We start from the raw sequence: 20617 nt of genomic DNA, 5'->3' as shown, positions 1-20617 counted from the left end.
AGAGAGAGAGAGAGAAAAGGAAGTAATAATAATAATAATAAAAAAAGAATAATAAAAAAAAGAAGTCGTGCCATAAATTTAAAGGCTGTTAATGGTTAATCATAGAATAATTGCAGTTGGAAGGTACTATTTTACCATTAACAAAAATATCAGTCAAGACATCCCGATTTCTTAGTTGTTTTTTTTTTAAAATTTATTTCACTGGTCTATTACTGAACTGATTTGCATATACTTTTCACATTGCAGAACACAGTAACTGACGCATCTTTTTGTTCAAATATCACAAGACTCTTTAGTCTGGATCTGACATCTGTACAGGGCACAAATGTTTAGTGGAGGTAACTGACTGGCGGCTTGTGCTAGGAGCAGAATTATACTGAAATTTCCCCAGAGATTTGCACCTACTTTTGTTTTTCTGCTGTTTTTGAAAAGACACTACTTGCAGCAGATGACTTTCACTTTATTAACTCATTTTGCAGTAAGTAAATCCACTCCATGAAAAACTCTTCACTCAAAGTAAGGGATCTGAATGAAGTGTTTATTCAAAGAGCAGTTACTCTACCTGTCCTCCCCTCAAATAAAATCACACTTTTTTTTTTTTTTTTACTGTTATTCTTTGATCTGCCTGTGATTCATTCCGTATCACCTCAGTTTTCTGTCAGTACCCTGGTCAGTGCTGCCAATTCTTTGAGATGTTGCTCTCAGGTAGCTGATGTCCACTCCCAGTGTCACAAACAGTAACTAACTGCATGACACCTTCTTTCCCCAGAGTTAGCCCTAAAAAATCAACTCGGAATCTGAAAGAAATGCTAAGCCTTCTTCTGTTTTGCATTTTGCAAGAGAATAAGAACTTCTACTAGTCGAATGATTTCTCTAGTGCCATTGCTGCAACACTGATGCCTTTGGTATGCTTGGACAAGTGTAACTGACCTTAATACTGGCATTATGCAAGCAGTTTTGTTTCTGTAAAAGTTAAAGAGAGAGAAATTCAAACAAAATGACACTGTCCTTTTACACACATAACCAGGAATGAAATGCAGTATCCATTTGTCTTGATCATCAGTGCTAGAAGAACTAATATTGATTATACTAAGAACAGAACTGCTGAATAAGAAGTTTTAAGCACATCTTTAACATACACAAAAAAGGCAGATCTGACTCAAGAGAGAATTAGTCAGTTGACTACTTTAGGGATTTAATTGAAATTCTAGTGAATCAAAAGGAACTTTTCTATTGATTTCTTTTAGCTTTGATTTGGACATTTAATTATTGGACAAACTTTATGCTCTCTCAGGACTCTCTATCTCCTCCTTTGTGTGACAAAGAACTAATCTGAAGGCACTAATGTTTAAGGCACACACTAATAAATTGATTCTTTTCAAAGGTGAATCCAGAAGGAAAAGTTTTAGTCTTGTAATTAAGTTATGATTTTGTGATGTAATAAAGTACTCACTGATGGATCCTTTGTTGGCTGAATGGAGCAGTATAGCAGTCATTCTCTTCCAGATCTGGCAGTGTCTCCTTGTCCAGTTTCATTGGCTTTCTAGGTAACCATCCTCGAAACCTGCTTATTTGTTTCTCGATCCTGCAATACATGAAAAGTGTGAGCATTTGAGAGAGTGAGAAACATATTGCTTTTTAATTACATTTTTTCAGTGCAAAGCACATATGCTGGCAGACTAGGCCACTTACTATCTACAGCTACAAAAGAAGCACTGTCTGACATTTCTGACCAAATTATACACACTGAACTTGATTATTAATAACCAGCTTTCAGTGAACGAGCGTCTTATTTTGTCTCAGCAGAAAAACAATGCCCATGCTGCTAAAAATCTTTATAAGCCCATTAAGCTCTTGGCAACTTTCTAAGCCTTTATTTATCAGCTATTTACTTAATTTAAATTTCAGGCTTAACTGACATATTAGACTTTAGACATATAAACATGAGAACAATACAGACTATGATGGAGAGTTTTGAAAGTTAAACCCCAGCAAGCTGCATTCTTTTCCTGCCCTCTGTACTGATTCTTACCTTTTGCAAATTGCAAATTGGTGCCATACAAAATAGACTACTTTGTTCATTGGTTTAACTGTAGTGTCTTGCAATACTATAGCCTACCCAAAACTAAAATACTCAGTGTACATATTAATAGGTGACAGCTGCACAGGTTGTTATATATAGAAGGTGAAAACAAATAAGATTAAGCTGGATTTAATCACAAGGGTACTCATGCAAAGATACACACTGAAATTACTGGAAGGGAACAATCAGAGCTGGGTGGAGGAGACAATCTAAAACAAGCTCACATCCAAACTAAAACATTATAACAAAAATTTTATGATGAAAACACATAACAAAGAGGAGATGTGTCTGACAAAATGAACCCTACCCTCCCTCACACCTTCAAGTTCTAAACTGTGATCTCTGCCTGCAAAAATCAGATGACAAATTATGGGCATGCCCATATTTCTGTCACAGGACAAGTCTTTCCTGCTGGGGGGCATAAACCAATATCTTTTGAAGTTTAAGACCAGTTGTAGATGAAGTTCAAAGGCTGGCAATCTAGGTGTTCTTTGCTTTTTGTTTTTTTTTCACTTTCAACATAAGCCAGTCCAATAACTCTGTGACTCCAGAAAATGCTGGGAGCTCTGCAGGGAGGGATATCTATATCCATGCAGGTAAGTGTGTAGGACAGTAACATGAAATTATTACAGAAATTATTACATACTTACATTCAAAATACATGTAATGTAAGCTTATTTTTAAACATGGACATTCAATTCAAAATTGTAACCACACAAGCCCTATCTATTTTGGTACAATTTGTGTATTTCCTATCTGTGAATAAAATGGGAGCAGAGGTGCTATATGCCATCAGAACTGATCAGAAACATGGCAATGCCTTTAAGAGCACAACATGAGACTTTTACTAAAGTTATCAGAAACTCTTAATGGGCATTGATTGTTCACCCCAGTCCAGAAGTTCAGAGTGGGGGTAGAATTAGTTTGCAAGTGTCTGTGCCTGAGTGCATGGAAGATATTGTCAGATCCCAGCTCTGTGAAGGGCCAGACCTGTTGCAAGTGTCTAGTTGTCCTTTCCAGATTCCCAGCCTTGAGCTAGTCTGTGCAGAGACTGATAGGAATGACAAGGGAAAAGTAAGATAACTCCTGGGGGATTCTCCCTATCTTGGCTTCCAGCTTTTTCTTCTGTAAAGGTTACAAGTTTTGTATTACAGTATGTTCAGCAGACTTAGTGACCCTGGATGTGGAAAAATGGAAGAGGAATCAGGCAGAAGGATTTTCTAAATATCCCAGGCCATGCTTATTTGTTGCCCAAAATCATTTGAATTCTCTAAGCTATTAATCCCCTTGCTAATCTGCAATCCTTTCCCATTCATTCTGCAAGTGCACATTTGAGATATGTGTGCTGCAGGTTTATCACAGCATATGCAGGCATGAACGTAGTGCTTTCACAGATTAAGAACAATGCATTATTCATGTTGGCTTCTCACTGAGCATATGCCCAGAATTTCACTGATTTGCCACTCCCAAGGTTCAGACTACTTGGCATGCTTAGTGAACTTGCTCCTTTCCTGCTGGCAAGCAGGCCTGGAAAGGTTGCAGCGACTTTCTGCACAGCTGACAGCTTAAGAGTACAGCAGAGCCATCCTTTCAAAAAAAATAGTTTTCTCCTTCAAAAAGAAAAATGACCACACTTAAAATGCATCCAGGCCACCCCAACAGCACTATGAGTCAACAGTGCAAGCTTTGTACTGAACATTATCCTCTTTCTTAAGAAAAGAGACACAAGTGTTATATGTGTTTTATTGTTTTTTCAAGGTTAACCTGGGCTTCACATTCCCTGAATAGGGGGAATAGTGTTTGGAAAACAGAGCAGCCATACATGGAGTGAAGAGGCACTGTAAAGTTAACCACAATGAAAGAGGAAAATGGCAGAGCTGTTAAAAATTTCCTTCCTAAATACTTTTAAAAAAACACTTGTTAGCCTCACATGACAAAAATTAACTGTCTCAATGCATGTGGTGACTCCAAGACACATCCCACTCCAATCCTGGCCTTATCTCTGCTGTCCAGGATTAGCCTTTACCCAGTGTCCTGTTTCCAAAGATGCACATTGTGCTTAACTGGTTTCTCAAATAATTTCAAACAGTTTTATCACTAGAAAGCAGAGTAGGGATAGAATCTTTTATATTTTTTCCCACAGGAAAGAGGAAATTTGAAAAATCAAAACAACTGTTTAGAATCGAGATTGATCTCTGGCTCAGCTTTGATAGAGTTTTATGGATAGTGTAGTGCTAGACACTGTTTAAGTTTTTAACCACAGCTCAGGTCGAATTCTAGATATTGTATACATACCTGATTCTCCTCTCCTCCTTTCCTCTAGAACAGATTAGGGCAGTTTCATTATTTGAAATTTTGGAACCACTAGAACTTTTAGACAGAAAATTCAAGTGAGACTGATGAGTTGCAAGAGACCTTCTCTGGACTTTCCCTGTAACAAAAGCCCTCTCTAATATTAGTTTTGCCTCAATGTCAATATAATATTAGTCTTAGCTCAAAAAAATGGACCAAGGCTTCTAATCTTCACTGAACTTGTAAAGGAAATATTTTTACTGAAGCTGTATATCTGAGTATAACATAAATGAAAATATAGCTGAATATGTTTTCTTTCCTTTCCCACTGGGACTATTCAGCTTTTCTGCTTCAAGCAGCTAGTAACAGAGCTGACCATAAAAAGTGAATTTAGCCAAATGCTGTCATCATTCAGGAACTAAAAAAAAATCCAAAACACAGAAAAAATTGCACTCCTTCTGATTCTGTCTGTGAATCATATGCTGACTGATGAGAAAATGAATGTAAAGTGAAATTTCATATGCCAAATATAAATGTGAGAATCTTCTCCTAATCCTTCCTTTTAATCTACTGCTGTAGTGAAAGCAGTCATGTCTTAACTAAAATCCAAATAAAATCTGAAGTTAGCAGGCGATATGTACTCAGTGAAAAGTAGCGACTGCAAATGAGGGAACACTGACCAACTTAAGAATAGGCTTTGTTTACTAGCTGATGCCAACTGCGTAAAATGTCTTAACTCCACAAAGAGCCTACTGGGTGTTTACCAGTGTAAAAGAAGCACATACCATAATTTGAGATCAGTGCTGGTACTCTCAAGTCATCAACACAGTATGATGGGATTTAATATATAAAAGGTTTTTTAATATGCTCATGCAGCAAAGCGATAATACATAATTCATTTTCCCATGTAAGTTCATCTAGTGACATTATCTGCAGAGTGATACAGCTGTTTTCTCCAATATGCAGATTTTTCAAATCTAATTCTTCTCCCTCAGAAGTTCATGTGAGTCTTTCCACTGATCTCAGAGTGAGACAGTCAATCTAGACCCTTTTGAAAACTGCATCAACAGCACTGCAGCATTAAATGCCAAAATATGAGTTGGTCTTTGCCAAACTTGTACATTTTTGAGGCTCTTTGGAGACATTTTCATTCAATTGTCTGAGGTATCAGAAAAAAAATGCACACCGGAAGTTTTTATTTCATAAAGTCAGGCACAAAATAGATCAAATATAACCTTAAGCTATTTAATAAGTAAGTGAAAGGACTTCTGAGGTTCTTCAAAAGTACTCATTTCTCAAGCTCAGTAGCTTCACACCAGTGAAGGATATGGTTTATTGCATTCCTATCTACCAACAAGGTACTAAGCATCCTCACAGAAGAAGCAATAAATAAATAACGTCATTTACTGTAACAAGCAAGCCAGGTGCATGGAAATGAAAAAAGCAGTACCTGTGGTATTTTAATCCCCCCAAAACTTCCAAATGAATGACATGAAAATAAATAGATAAGAGTTTGCAGTAACACACTTATTCTTTCTTAAATGTCTCCATCAATCCAAAAATATCTCCTTATTATTAGAAAAGGCAACACTGGTAAAATGAATTGCCTCTTTTGCATGGCAAATGCCTTTAAAGTGTAATTCTGCTTTATCTGTTTTTGCAGATGTCCTAGCATGTAATTGCACCCTCCTACCTTCCTAGAAACACTACTAATAACCTTTTACTTCCAGCTTGACCTTAGCCATTATTTTAGTGATCCAAATTAACATAAACTGAGCTAGCAAAAGAGTTGTACTCACCTATTCATGAACTTGTATCGGCGGTGCAGGTAATAGATTTTTCTCCTGGAAGAACAGCAAAAATGAAGCCAGTCGAGAAGAAAACCCATCGTCAGTTACAGTATGAACTAGCAAGGAAGGAAAGGAGATTGAAGACAGAAGCCTGTAAGAGGTGGAGGAAGAGACTAAAAGAGAGATTACAGAACTGTCACAGGAAGCCACACAGGCTCTGATGGCATTTGAATTGCAAGGAGGTCATCGTTTTCTCATTGTCTTCTCTTTTTCTGTTACTTGTCATGTGTGAAAGACAGGGACTCAAAGATGTATCTATTTCCAAGAAATCCATAAACAGTAGTAGTAATTTTGCAGGACCAATACAAAGATGGATAAATTATCCTCTGTGTATCTCAAATCCACCAGTGAGTTACCAAAACTGCATTTGATAAAATGTAGGGAGAGTCATTTAGAAAAGCCACGGAAATTGTGCCTCATGCTGCAATATGCTAGTAACACATGCAGTGCCAACGTGGACCAGTGTTTACTGATGGAGCATCATCCTTTGAAACAATATAGATTACATAAGTAATTGGGTATGTATTCAGAACCCACCCCAGGATATAGCCAATCCCTCTGCCCCTTTTATAGGCATTGCTGATTTTTATTTGTCAGTGCAATAAGCTGTGTGGGGGTGTACATGGGGAACAAGATGAGCAGACAAGGTTCACAATCAGATGCATGATGATCACAGACTCTTGATCTTGTCATCTTGCCATGTTAGGAAATACTACTTTTCTGAAAGAGTGGTCAGGCACTGGAATGGGTTGCCCAGGAAGGTGGGGGAGTCATCAGTCCTGGAGGTATTCAAGGAATGTTTAGACATTGCGGTGAGGGACATGGTTTAGTAAAAACTGTTGGTGGTGGGTGGACAGTTGGACTGGATGATCTTGTAGGTCTTTTCCAACCTTGGTGATTCTATGATTCTATGATTTTATGATCTGCTTTCCTATGGGCCTTGTAAGGTTCACATCACCCAGGGCAGCGGCTCCTAAGCATCCTATCTAGATACAGAATGGGATGTCCACCTTCTGCCCCACTCCGCAGCTCTTGTTCTCCTCACAGGTGCCTTTTACACCACAACTGTGACCATAACTGTGGCCGTCACTAAAGATATCACAGACTCCTTTGGCCAAATCTTCCACAAAGTAGTGCTGTATCTCTTGCCCTATTAAGCAGCAGCAAAGGTCAAAAGTAAGTGTTACTGATGATGCCATCTGCTTCTTGATTTTTCTTCAAATATTCAGAGGTATCCACTTTTTGGGACCACCATTTTGAAGCAGGATTTTATTCACTGATGTGTGGACCTTGGACTATTCCAGCCTAACAGGACAGTAATAATTATCTCTCTGTGGATATGAAAAGAATGAAGATGTGGTCATGAAGCACATCTTTATATATAATTTGTATGGCACCTAATTTTCTATCTGCTGAGAAATGGATCTCAAAAATGGGACTTGGGACCAGAAAAGAACAAACTGCTCATGGCAACTAAAATATGAGTTCCTGTTGTATTTCTTAATCATGAGATCTAATCCTCTTACTGGGGCAGATTAATCTCAAGGAATGCCAAGAAATGCTGAGAAAGTACACTTCTAGCCTAGTCAATTGTTTCTATGGCTAGAATGGTTTTTAAAAAAGAGCATGAACATCTTGTAATGACTTGTAATAGCCTTTGCATTTTTCTCTTTAACAGTAAAAGCTCAAGAAAGAGCTGTTGAAGATTTGCTATGGAAACAAACAAAAAAAAGAAAATCCAATTCATATATTAATATTTAAGCCTGCAATTTAGTCCTTACCTCATATCCACTTTTCCTAGAATGTTCTTAACATTACAGAGATTGTGTCATACTAGAGGCATTTTTTTGTCCTTAAGCAAGAAGAAAATAGGAATAGAAATCCTGCAAAAAACATCAACTCACTAGCTATATATTCTGGGTCTGATCTTTATCTTGCTCAGGAGTAATTCCATTAAAATAAATGGAATTAAGCAACTGCAAACCCTGCTAATTAAAAGAATAATCAAGTCCTCTCAGTTCATGGGTTTTGGTCAGTTTGAGTTGAAGTCTTCAAGCTATTCTAACAGGTCTGATAGCGAGCACAGTAAAATTGATATTTTACACAAAAAATTCCATAGTCCAACATGCAAATAATATTTTAAAATGGCCAAAATAATCTGAATGATGATGTGAAATTAATTTGGTTGTCAGTGATATTCAATCAAATTTATTTTCTCCACAGGCAAAGCACTTACAGCCTGAATTGTGCTCCTACTAGAAGTGTTACGTATTTATAATCTGCATTTCTGAACTTATGCATTATACAAGCAGAAATTTTACAGGTGCTGAACATATCAGATACGTCCAACAGACATGCACTTCTGTGCTGCCTTACGTACCTGGATCTTCTTGACCTCCCATTGATTTCAATGAAATGTCCATTTAAAAAACAGCAGCGCACAAGTATGCAGGGGGCTCCAGCAGTGAAGGGGTTAAAGGGCCTAAGGATAGAATACCCCATGAAAACAGCTGCACTGCTACAGCTCACCTTAATTTCAAACCAATACTCTGAAATCGCAGGCAGACATTAACAAGAAAGAACAATGAATACGGTATGTATGACACTCCATTTATATTTCCTAAGAGTGTGTGGTATCATATAGGCAAGCTTTCCATGTGCATTCTGCTGTTATTTTTTACTTTAGTTTTACAGTAAAGTGTGAAGACAAAATACAACTACACCTACCTGAACGGCATTCTTACATTCATTAGTTCAGCGTATTTGCCCAGGACCTCCCAAGGGGCATGCAACTTCACAAAGATGATGTCACTGTTTGTTAGAGATGACTGCAAAAGAAAAAGAAAACAGCCACCAGGGCTTAATTCTTCAGATAAGAAATAAATATCTATTGTCTTGTGACAGCCCTCCCACTTCCTGACTCTTCCCAAAGCATGTGTTCTTCTATTGAAATGCTGTCAACTTATTTTCCTTCTGGTTTTCTGAGAACCACGTTCTGACTTCCTTCCAGCCTGTACAAGCATTTCCTTCATATGGAAAAGATGGCATGGATGGGAGGTTAACTTGGAGTTATGGGTTACCCAAGTGCGGGGTGGGAAAAAAGTCGGTCCTGAGCTTCAGCTAAAACTAAAATGGCAACTTTGGATCTGGTTCTGCTAATTAACCTGATTTCTGTGCTCATCATGACACAGATGTCTCTTTTTGAGTTGTATAATAGAGACACATCTGGCAATTAAGAAAAATTTAACGACATGGACATATAATGAAATTCAACAGATAGAGTCATGGGTTCCATTCTCACTCTTGGCTCCAAGAATTTGAATATTGCAACTAAAGCCAGCAGGAAAAGGATGTCTGATGCCACCTCCAGCACAGATTTATTGTCAGGAGTCAATGACGGTTTAGGGTCATGATTGCAGCAAGGAGATCTTTTCTCTGGACTATTTTCTCTTTTCTCTGTACTATTTTCTTTCCTATGGGTTGTATGTATTTTCAAGAGAGCTTTACATAGCATATTCACATTCAAACAGTTACCTAATAGGCTCATTGCCTGTCAGGCAATGAGCAAAGAACATGCAGTTTAGAGAAGGGGAAAAATGTAGGTTTATTTGCTCTCAGGACGAGAAATAGTGCTTTTCAGGAAAACTACAACAGCATTGGCTGAAACTGCTTTTATTGAGAACACAGACATTCACATATTAATATTGGAAGAGGAATTGTACAAATTCTAGTGAAAATCAATGATGTTGTCATAAAGCTGCATTTTGTGCAGCTTACAACAACTAAATGGATCACACTAACAGGGACAACTAAGACAGGCTGAATTCAAGGAATACCCAGGAAATAAGTGAAGGTGTACAGAGTATGAGAGAAGGAAAATTTGAGGACTGAGAAAGTCAGGCAGGAAATTTGTTAGTTTAAGGACTAGTTAGAGTATAGGGAATTATTTCCTAGTCTTTTAGACTTTGTACTATATTAAATGCTCCTCACATTCATTCTTAGTTATTACAGCTTACTGGGGATTCTTAAGTCTGAGACTTCAGCAGTAGATAGCACGCAACCAAGACTATGCACTGCTGCTCTAAAAATTTCCTGCAAACTACTCCCAAAGAGGTTAAGGTTAAGTCAGCAGAGGACTGGCAATTTTTTTCATAAACAACGGATGAAAACCAAACTACACCAAAGAAGCTGCTAGTAAGGCCCTGACACACCAACAACAGTTGAGAAATTGAGGAAATTGATTGAAAACAGTCTGTAAATTTACTGATGAATGTCATATACATTTTCCAGCACACTGTAATTTAAGCCATACAAAGTATAACAGTCACAGTAACAGCTATTTCACAAGTGAAACCTATATTTAACTAAATTTGATTTCTTATATGTTACATATTTTCACACAGAAACATGAAAAGATTCCAAATACTTGTGAAAAAAACTAATACAGATCTTTAAAGATATAGATTAGTTTTTAAATCAGGATATTGTAATACTGTTTTATCAATTTCACCCGCAGAAGATCTAACAAGTATGCATTTGCAAGGCTCAGTTATTTTCAGAAGAGATGATGATGCTAAATTATGAATATGCAAATCCACTTGAGTTTCCTTATGTTACATGTTTATAAAAGAAAGCATATGGAAAGACTGAGATAAGCAAGATTGGAACTAAAAGAACAATCCATACAAAAGAGTAATTTAATGCAGTGTCACATTTACCTAATCTAAGGAGAAAATTGCAAATCAAAGCATCTTAGAGAAAATATCAATAGGTCTATCTTAGTTATAAAAATACTTCAGTGAATAGAATCTGCTAAACCGTCTTTGTTATATTAGTATTTAGACCCCTTAGTATCCTTTGGCTTCTTAATGTTCCACTAAGAGGAACACTGTTCTTTTATAACTGACTTACAGACTTGGCTCATTAAAAAGTTTGGAGAAATAAACACAGTTTCACATTATAGGAATATGCAAACAAAAATCAATGTTAACATTGCTCAGCTTGGAAATGTAAACAAGAAAACTGTTTATTGACATGAGACATCTGCTAGAAAGTGACATCTAGATGATAAAGAAATAAAAACTAATACAGCAATAAAGGGAGCAGAAAATGAAATATAAAACTTTGCAAACTTTAAAATGGAGCACGTGTTTGGCTTTGACTCATGACACCAATATCATCAGTTATCACTTATGATAATTGCCAAGCCACCCACATTCACATAAATTGGTCATTTCAGACTTCTTGAGGAAGAACATGCACAGTGTGTGACAAGAGACTTTATTATAATCAGAGAACCACTGATTAATTGAGGTCCCCTCTAGAGGTCATCTGTGCTCACTCTTTACCTAAAGCAGGGTCAATTTTAATCATTTGCTCAAGGGCTTGTCCTGTTGAGTTCTAAATATCTCCATGGGAAAAGATTTCACAACCTCTCTGGGCAAGCCACTTACTGTAACTGGTTGAGAAAAAAATATTTTCTATGGTAAAACTATACACTTCTCCAGAGAAATGCTGGTTGAAAAAATACAAGTTTTTACACTGGAAATTAGAGAACATTCAAAGAACATGCAAAGAAGGCCTTATAAAGCAACTTGTTTCTTACAAGAATGCATTAAAAAAAAATAATCTAATTAAACACACTAGCAAGGTATATTTAGTTTTATTGAATCCTCATTTTCAAAATATGACAATGTCTCATAGGATAGAATTCAAATCACCAGAACCTGGGTCACAGAGTCAATATACAAAGAGTGCCATTCTGTGGTGTCATCAATCTACTATTTTTAACAAGCTGTAATTTTTCTGTCCTTCTTCTCCCTGCTCACTCACCTCCTTTTTCAGTTGATCTGGAACTACAGTATTCCTGAAGATACTAGACCAATATTTAATAACTACAAGTAGATGTTTCCATGGTCTGCATTTCAGTATAAGAGATTCACTAATTCTCACCCTTTCTGTGTTCACTGATAAATCACTTTTATCACGGTATTATCGCTGCCAATATGACAGTAGAGGTAATGCCATAGGACCGCATATTATAGGTAGAAATGGCTATTTCTTCCTTCTGACAAGACCACCTTTGTCTTTTATCACTAAGTCTGTAGAGACACTGTATTCCCAAAGAAAACAAATCAACTACAAATGTGCTTAAAAACTAAGCATTCTTCTCCAGTATCACTGAAAAAATAATGGGAGATGTAACGTAAAGGCCATTTACATAACTCCAAAAGCATAAGCAATTTCTTTGGGCCATCAGTTAGGCCAAGGAAAACTTGTAAAGAAACATCAGGTTCTTGATCTTCTGAAAGCAGGCTTTCATGTCTAGAAACAGTGTTGTTAAACTGCTGCTGAATTTAAGTTCTGGCTAACAAACTCACATGTATTTCTGCAGGCATTCTAAGTTCTTTTGATGGCAGGATTTGAAAATATGTATTCACTACTGACCTGACTGCTCTTTCTGAAGTTATCATTGTTAGTCTGAACGGAAGCAAAATTGTGCTGACTTTGAACGTCTCTTGAAAAGCCTACATTTTACAGTATTTGTAGACTGCCTTCTAGGATCAGGGCTGGAGATTGGTTCTTATTCAAATACTTTCTTGCAAATTCTTTTCTAACAAATAAAAATGTTAAAATTCATTACTAATGTTGTCAAGTCATTTTAAGACAAAAACAACTGTAGGATTCTCATTAATACAGTATTTTTTAGGTTAAAAAGAAAGTAGAAAAAGAGATTCACAGGAGATAACCTTGAAGATATAATTACAGTGTCTCCAATTGGGTGGTGTAATTTTTTATTTGTCTTGAGGCTACAAGGCAGACAACTGTAAAAACCAATGCTCTAATTAGTGTATGCTTATCTATAGAGAAAAGATGTAAAAGGAAAAGAAATCAGAATTGATTACAAACACCTTTTCCCTGTCATCATTTAAGAAAAAAATACTAAAGACTGGGAATTTTCCCACTTTTTAAAGTAAAATAAGATACAAAGATTTTGAAACAGATCCAGCAACTACACTCAATTCTTGCCTAAATTAGGAAGACCTAGCAAGGTAACTAAAAAAAAAAAGAAATAATAGGAATAGTGCTGTAGTTACTTGCAAACATTTTATTTTTTTTAAGAACATCAGATAAGAAGCCAGTAGAGAAAATCAACATCTGTCCTTTAATAACAATTCTGCCTATAATCAAACTCCATATGGTGTCTCAGTGCAGAGCAGTAAATAGTAACTGTTGCAGGTTCCACTGCTTTTGAAAATGACTGTAGTATATTAACAGCACAGACTGATTTGCCATGTGGACTGAATTAAGTGGATGAAAACAAAAGCCAGCAAATTGTAGCTGATTAAATCATCCTTCCTCTGCAAAACCAAAATAAATATAAATTAACAAAGGTAATTCCATAGAACTGGACAAGCAGCGATAATGTTCTGCCAGTACTTTTCCGAAGTGCATACCTCACCACTGAGTACGTACTCTCAATATACGTTCTGTTTGAGAGAAAATATTACACACGCAAATGCATTAACTTCTACATTCATGGATCAAAGAAATCCACTAAATAATAGTGCCAGTGTCTTTCAAATGTATCCTTTCAATCACAGCACAGGTGTGATGGAAAAGAGGAATATACTGCTCACATTTCAACATGTTAAGAAGCTTTGGACTTAGGAGAACCCATAGGACAAAAGCAGTAAAGGTGAAAGTAAGATTCAAGAAATAAAGCCCTAACTAATAAATAGAAAGCTGTTAATAAAACAATTTTGACATAGGAGGACACTGACATATAAAATATTGAATAACTGTATATGGAGCCACTGGGAAGAGGTTACCATTTACTGTGATTTTTGTATGAAAATTTGATGCTGGGTAAAGCTTTATCTTTGCTTAGCAAAATATTTCCAGAGGTTCAGCTTCAGTGGAGTTAGTAATACAAGCAGGTGGCTGGCTACTGCCAGCATTTGGGCAGTGTGTCATCTAATCCAACTCAGAGCAGGTGTCATTGTCACAGTGCTTAATTTTTGGCAGCAGCTGACATGGAGTTAGTAACAAGGGGAAATGTTTGCAAATGTCCCTTCATGTAGATAGAATGTATGAGTGGAAGGGTAACTTAAAGAACAGGGTGGTTTACTTGAGCGGAAGAAAAATGTAATACTATGACACTGCTAAAGTTTAATGTGCAACAATGACCTTACAGTCTGCAGTAAAGAGATACAAATCCCTCTGCATCAACATGAGAAAGTATGCTGTTAATCCTAAAAAAATGTCACCAATATTCACTTGAGGTGGAAAGCATGAATGTCCCAGTAAGGTAACTTAAATGTAGTAAATCTAGCAGGGAAACAGTATTCTCTGACTTGGACTCCATTTCCTAAAGAAAGGATTAAAAATACCTGCACGTCATCACGTTAATGGAATAGGTTGAACTGACTGTGAGACAATGATAAAACATTTCCTGATAATTCTTTTACTATATACTGAGTACAAGTTTGACCCATGTGGATAAGATTTATATGACAAAATAGCTAATCATATAAATTTAATCTGACAGATAGATGACAGGATGCAGATTTTAATTCTTCTGGATGAGAAGATATATAAACGTGAAAATAATTACTTGCATGTTTAAAAATGCAGATAGATAAAAACAATGAGAAGAATGCATTTTTACTTACAAAAACATTGTTTGATATTGTCTGTTTATATGAGGTATCAGCTATACACTGTAATTTCAGATGAAAAATGTTAATATTTTATACAGTGATGTTTGAGATCATAAAATCTTTTTGACTGTATTACTAGCCAAGAAATGTCCCTTAAGTACAATTTTTTACTTTTAGCATCACAGGCTGTGAAAAATACATCATACAATTGAACTACATCTTATCAAGCAGCTTCCACTGTGATTTATCCTAACTGTAAAATACAAAAACAATATTTTCCCAGTACATTTATACATCTCATTTGTCATTTTTTGAAGTAAAAAAGTGCTTACACTTAATGAAATGTCTATCAAATATTCATATTTGCTTTTAGAGGCTTGTTGGAGAAACACTGCTTTGGCAAGAAAAAGACAATTTATTTTTGTCCAATAGTTAATTTCACAAACTTAGCAATTACTGAAACACACAGAGCATGCAGGCAGGCTTATTATAGCTTTTGCATACAAATAGCCTAGAGGAATGAACAAGGTGCTTGTCATAGCATAGAATAATTGAGGTTGCAAAGGCCTTCTGGAAGTCCAAACGCCTGCTCAAACCACAGTGGGTTATGGGAATATTTCTGCAGATGGACACCTTGCAATCTCCCTGGGCACCATGGCCACTCTGGACAGAAAGGCCATTACTGATCTTCCGCATGGATGCAGAAGTGTTTGCATGTACCAGTCATCAGGCCTGATTTGGTCAGGTGCCACACCATGCTGATGTGACTCTAACTTGCAGTGACAAAGCTAACTAACTTAGCAAAACCTGACTGTTCAGGACACGTAGACCCTCATACTGCTGCCTTCCTCTATTCTGTAGGACAGGGAAGGTCTCAGAACACACTGACAGCAACTCCTTATACCTTACAGGTAAAGAAAAGTCACGAAATAAAACACAAGATCCAGTTAAATGAGGGGGAAAGATGCCTGTGAAGAGCATCAATCATTAACAGTTGTTACCAGTTATAAATACTAAGAGTTTGGGTAATTCAGATGCCTGCTGTCCCAGTTCACATCCCAGTTTTCTGTGCTTTATCTATCTTACCTCTAGTAGTACTAGATCTGGAAGAAGTCTGAGGAACTCTCTTCTGCTAAGTCATTCCACACTGCTTAACTCAGTGCTGCAGTACTATTCCATTATGTCTGGCAGAGATACTGAGTAAGCTATGTCCCCATTCTTTACCATTATGCAAAAAAAAAAAAAGTATATCCTTTAATAAGAGAGCCATAGTGAATTTCTCATTGACTGCACTCTGTAGTCTTACTATAGATACATTATCTGATAAATGGAAAGGTTGTAAACAATTTAACAAGTCGTTTTGGAAATCCACAAAAGCATATAGCAGGATATCTGTCTCTCCAGATATGACATCATTACTCCACCAAAGGGAAGTTTTTTCCAAAGCAAAATATGATGGTGAAAATAGATTTGATTAACACTATTCAGGTCACAATTCAGATTGCTACACTTAGGTAGATTTGCCTTTTTCCATATTCCAAACCATGTTCAGACTGTGCAAGACTTCCTACAAAAAAAATTAAATATATAAAACAACAACAATTCAAAGTTAATCCATTCTAATGTGCAGGCTTCACCACATCACATTTTCAGGTTGATCAGGAAAATGAAATTTTAGTCTACTACAGAGAGGAAATTAGTAATAATTGATAGTCTACATGATTTTTTATTTGTCTCTGCTAAGCTAGGTTCATAGTAGTTTGACATGCATATATAATGAGATCATCTGATGTTAAAATTTGAAAACAGAAAAAAAATAAAAGCTTCTTAAACAAAGGTAGCATAATTAGAACTTAACTGGAGCCAAAAGATGAAATTCAAATATGTTACAGTATCTCTAAACAAAGAAGGGGAATACTAGATCCTTTATGCATTTCTAGACAAATCCCTTCACTTGCTAGACGTGCTTTAAATGAAACAGGGCCAATATATAACAAGGACAAATTATGATTTTACTCTGGTCTGTTCTAATTTGTTATAATAAAACATCTCTTCATGGCACAATGTACTAACAAAGCAAACACCTAACTTTAGCCCAATGTTAAAGAGATCTTGCCTTTCACAATATGCCTGTTGGCATAAGGTTCTTTCTGTATGACATGGGAAGGCAAAGCAGCACGAGATGGAGCTCAGTATTTTAATGGTTCAGATAAAAGTGGTTGAAGACAAGGATGATTTGCTTGCCTAGTTCAGGTCTCTAACATGAATATATAGTGAGATGTTATGGAAAGCAAGCCTTCCTTTGCTTGAATGCCAGTGTCACCAAGTGAGATGTTAGTTTTGGTCTGATTGCATATGTGCAATGCAATGAAACTATCCTAAAAGTGTTTGCTGAATGATACTGAAATTTGAGGTTCCTATAACTTGACAAAAATAAGGTCTTGTGTAGCACATACACTGACAAAGATTCTCCCCTCCAAATTCACTTGCTCCATGGTAACCACTGTAATGAAGAACTTCACTTAATATATAGTAACATCTTTTTCCATTGATTAAGAAATGTTCGTTCCACTTAAGAGTCCTCACCTAGCAAAAGGCAGATTGTTCAGCTTAGGAAACTGCAAACATCTTTGTTATCTATTGAGAGAATTAAAACTGTAAAGGTTTCTGGAATCTTTTATTTTGCTCCCTTTCCATAGAGGGGCTGAGTCACTAAGGGCTGCAGCAGAGCCTTCACATTCCAAATGTGGAACAGAAGTCATCAAAGCATTTTCTAGCTCTGCAGCACTATTCAGATACTTCTATTCAGTATAAAACTTCAGAGTGGAATTGAAATTCTCACGTATTGTACCTCTGAAACTAATGCATTTGGTAAGCTTACAGCAATCAATTTTATTCTCTTGTGTGGGAAATAGTAAAAATGCAAATTGAAAAGAAAAATAAGACAAAATCCCACTTCACTTAATAATCCCATTCTTTCTATATACTTCATAAAAGCACTATAATTAGAACTTTTCTTCTATAACAAAGTTTTCTTGGCTGGAAAATTACAATTCCATTAGATAAGATCTCTGAAAAAATTTAATATGGCTCATATGGTCAGGGTTCTATAAATTATAATTCAAACATTTTTGAGAGGAATGTGCTTAAAAACAAAACAGGCCGGCCCCAAGGAATCCTAGAAAAGATATTTTAAAACCGGGGAAAAATTCCATTAGAGCTACAGTACTAGACATTAGAAATCATCCAAACTACAGAACACTTTTTTCAAAATATCACCACCTAAGGAATTATAATTATTCATACACCACAGGTTATCCTTCCTGATATTTAAAATATAGAAGTTCTAATATGTGCAGTAGAGGTAGTGAAGGAATATTGTGTTTTGAATCATTTCATGTAACTTTATAGAGACATCACATTTATTTCTGTACAAACACATATATACTCAGGCAAGATCTCTTTCAAATATGAGAACATAGCAGTGAATTGGCTAGGAAATAAATGGTATTAAAATTATATGGCACATACTTATCTATGTTCTTGCTAGTAGTTACTGAAGGGTGTGCTATTATCTCAGCAACAAAACTGCTTAATTTCTTCCCTACAATAATCTCATTGCAGTACTGTCTACAATTGCCATGCTGCTTTTCAAAGAGGAAAAGAAAAAAACAAACCCCAATACTTACAGCATGATATTCTAAAACAGCTCTCTTTCTACCTTTACACATATATATCTGAGAAATTTCTCCCACTGATAAATTTGTTTTCTCCTGCAGGATCCCATCTCTCTGTCTTAAGGCTTGCCTCCTTCTTGTCAGTCACTTTTCTCTCTGCAGATTCCCTCATACAATCACAGAAGGGTACTTGTCCTGCCAATAGCCCTCTAACTGCACCATAAATCTAACAGACGTATGAAGGAGGTATTTCTGACCTCAGAACTTTACCAAATGTAGCCTCTGAAGCATAAGAAATGACAGATATCTGTATTTTTAAAAATTTCCGTATGAGAAGGTAAATAGAAGCTGAAGGAGCTGTGTATAAAATAAACATAAAATTCCATGAACTGCCAATATGGATCAATTAAAAAAGATCAGAGCAGAACAATAAAAATGATCATGAGTTTCGGGCAACTAGACTAGAGGAAAAAATGTAAAGAGCTGGGATAATTCAAAATGAAGAAGAAATTGCTAAGTAGATAACGGTATCATTTTTAAAATAGGCAGTTGTGACTAGGAAGGGAATGAATTGCTCTGAATAATCTTCTGAATAAGGTTAGAAATAACTGGATTAAATCGTATCAAATGACACTTAGGTCAGATATAGCAAAGAATAAAAAAATAAATCAAGCTGCATAGTACCAAAACATTAGAGTGATTTGGCAAGGAAGGCTTTCAGGAAAAGATCCTTCACTAGAAGGTGGTGAGGCACTGGGACAGGTTCCCCAGGGCAGTGGTCACATCACCAAACTGATGGCATTCAAAGAGTGTCTGGAAAATGCTCTCAGACATACGGTCTGATTTTTGAGTGGTTCTGTGACTCCATGATACTTATGGGTCCCTCCCCACTCAGGATATTGTATAATTCTGTGCTTCTAAGGACAAGGTTGGAAATACTATTGGCAGTGTCTATCTGTCCTGCCCTTGCTGCTGTGGGCACTCCCCTGTCTCCTCTATTACAATTTGCCAGAGGATCATGCAGCTCTTAAAACATTGTAAAATCAAACCTCTCTTATTTGGCATTGTTCAACTTCACTCTACCCTGGAAGATGCGATAATACAAGATCCTGGAAATAATGTTTCATCTTAAGAGACAATACACTAAGAAACATGAATATAGCATGAAGCAAGTAGTAGGAAAAAAAGAAGGAAAAAAAGAGAAGGGGGATGACAATTCACAGAGAAAATAGTGGCAACATTTCCTTCCTTTTAAAACCCACAGACCTGAAAGAGTAGTTCTGTGCTCACCACAACTACTTCTTGGATCTAGCTGCTACAAAAAGGTGTGAAGCTCAACAATTTTATTATGGCTGAGTTAACAAGTAGAGGCTACATTGGCAAGGGAAACTCAAATTTCCGAAGTGAGTGTCAGAACAACAAAGATCAGTGATGAGGACTGAGCTATCATTGGTATAGGTGGTATAATCCTTGCATTCCTGCTAGGGAACAGGATCTGGAAGAGTTGTGGGCATGTTTGAAAGAGAGAAACCTTGGAGAAAAGGCAGGGACATGAAGCAAGCTGAAAGTACTCCACAGGGAAAGCTGTTGCTGGGAGTCATGAAGTGGGAGTAGAACAGTCAAGAATTCCTTAGTTCCCCTAGTGTGGCTGAGATTGTGACTAAAGCAGAAAGACCTTTAAGTGTTAAGTATAGTCTAGAAATGGCGTTTGATGTATTTTCTGCTTAATCTTTTGCTAAAATAGGACTTCTTAGCACATAAGATTTTTTTTAATGCTTACAATATCCCCAGGTGAATGTAAAAAGACCAAAGTATATCACCTTCCCAAAAGAAACACATTCAACTAATATGGGTCCAGAGATCCCATCTTATATTGGACTGGGATTTTCAGGAGATGGGGTGTGGGACTGGAAGGAATGTGATAGTTTGGGATAAAAGCCCTACATCATGCTTCTGTATAAACATTAATGTAATAATTTCTGGCAAGAAGGCAGCAGTGAAGAGATATTCCTGATTCAGGAAAAATTAAACTTTCATCCACCCTCCTTTTTT

The 20617-nt window shown here is 36.5% G+C and overlaps 1 protein-coding gene across 1 annotated transcript in view; it reads right to left on the bottom strand.

Annotated features, from left to right (window-relative positions):
• Window positions 1–20617, bottom strand: part of ANO4 (anoctamin 4) — a 116699-nt gene that overhangs the window by 57127 nt on the left and 38955 nt on the right. Inside the window, exons 4-6 of the mRNA XM_031553997.1 lie at window positions 8953–9053; window positions 6175–6219; window positions 1454–1585 (exon numbers count right to left, since the gene is read on the bottom strand). Of these exons, the coding sequence (XP_031409857.1) occupies window positions 1454–1585; window positions 6175–6219; window positions 8953–9053 (278 nt within the window). The remainder of the gene's footprint in view (window positions 1–1453; window positions 1586–6174; window positions 6220–8952; window positions 9054–20617) is intronic.

This window comes from Meleagris gallopavo, chromosome 1, assembly GCF_000146605.3.
Source record: "Meleagris gallopavo isolate NT-WF06-2002-E0010 breed Aviagen turkey brand Nicholas breeding stock chromosome 1, Turkey_5.1, whole genome shotgun sequence".
Taxonomy (NCBI): domain Eukaryota; kingdom Metazoa; phylum Chordata; class Aves; order Galliformes; family Phasianidae; genus Meleagris; species Meleagris gallopavo.
Note: the sequence above shows the minus strand (reverse complement) of the source record. Positions and strands in the feature narration are given on the sequence as shown.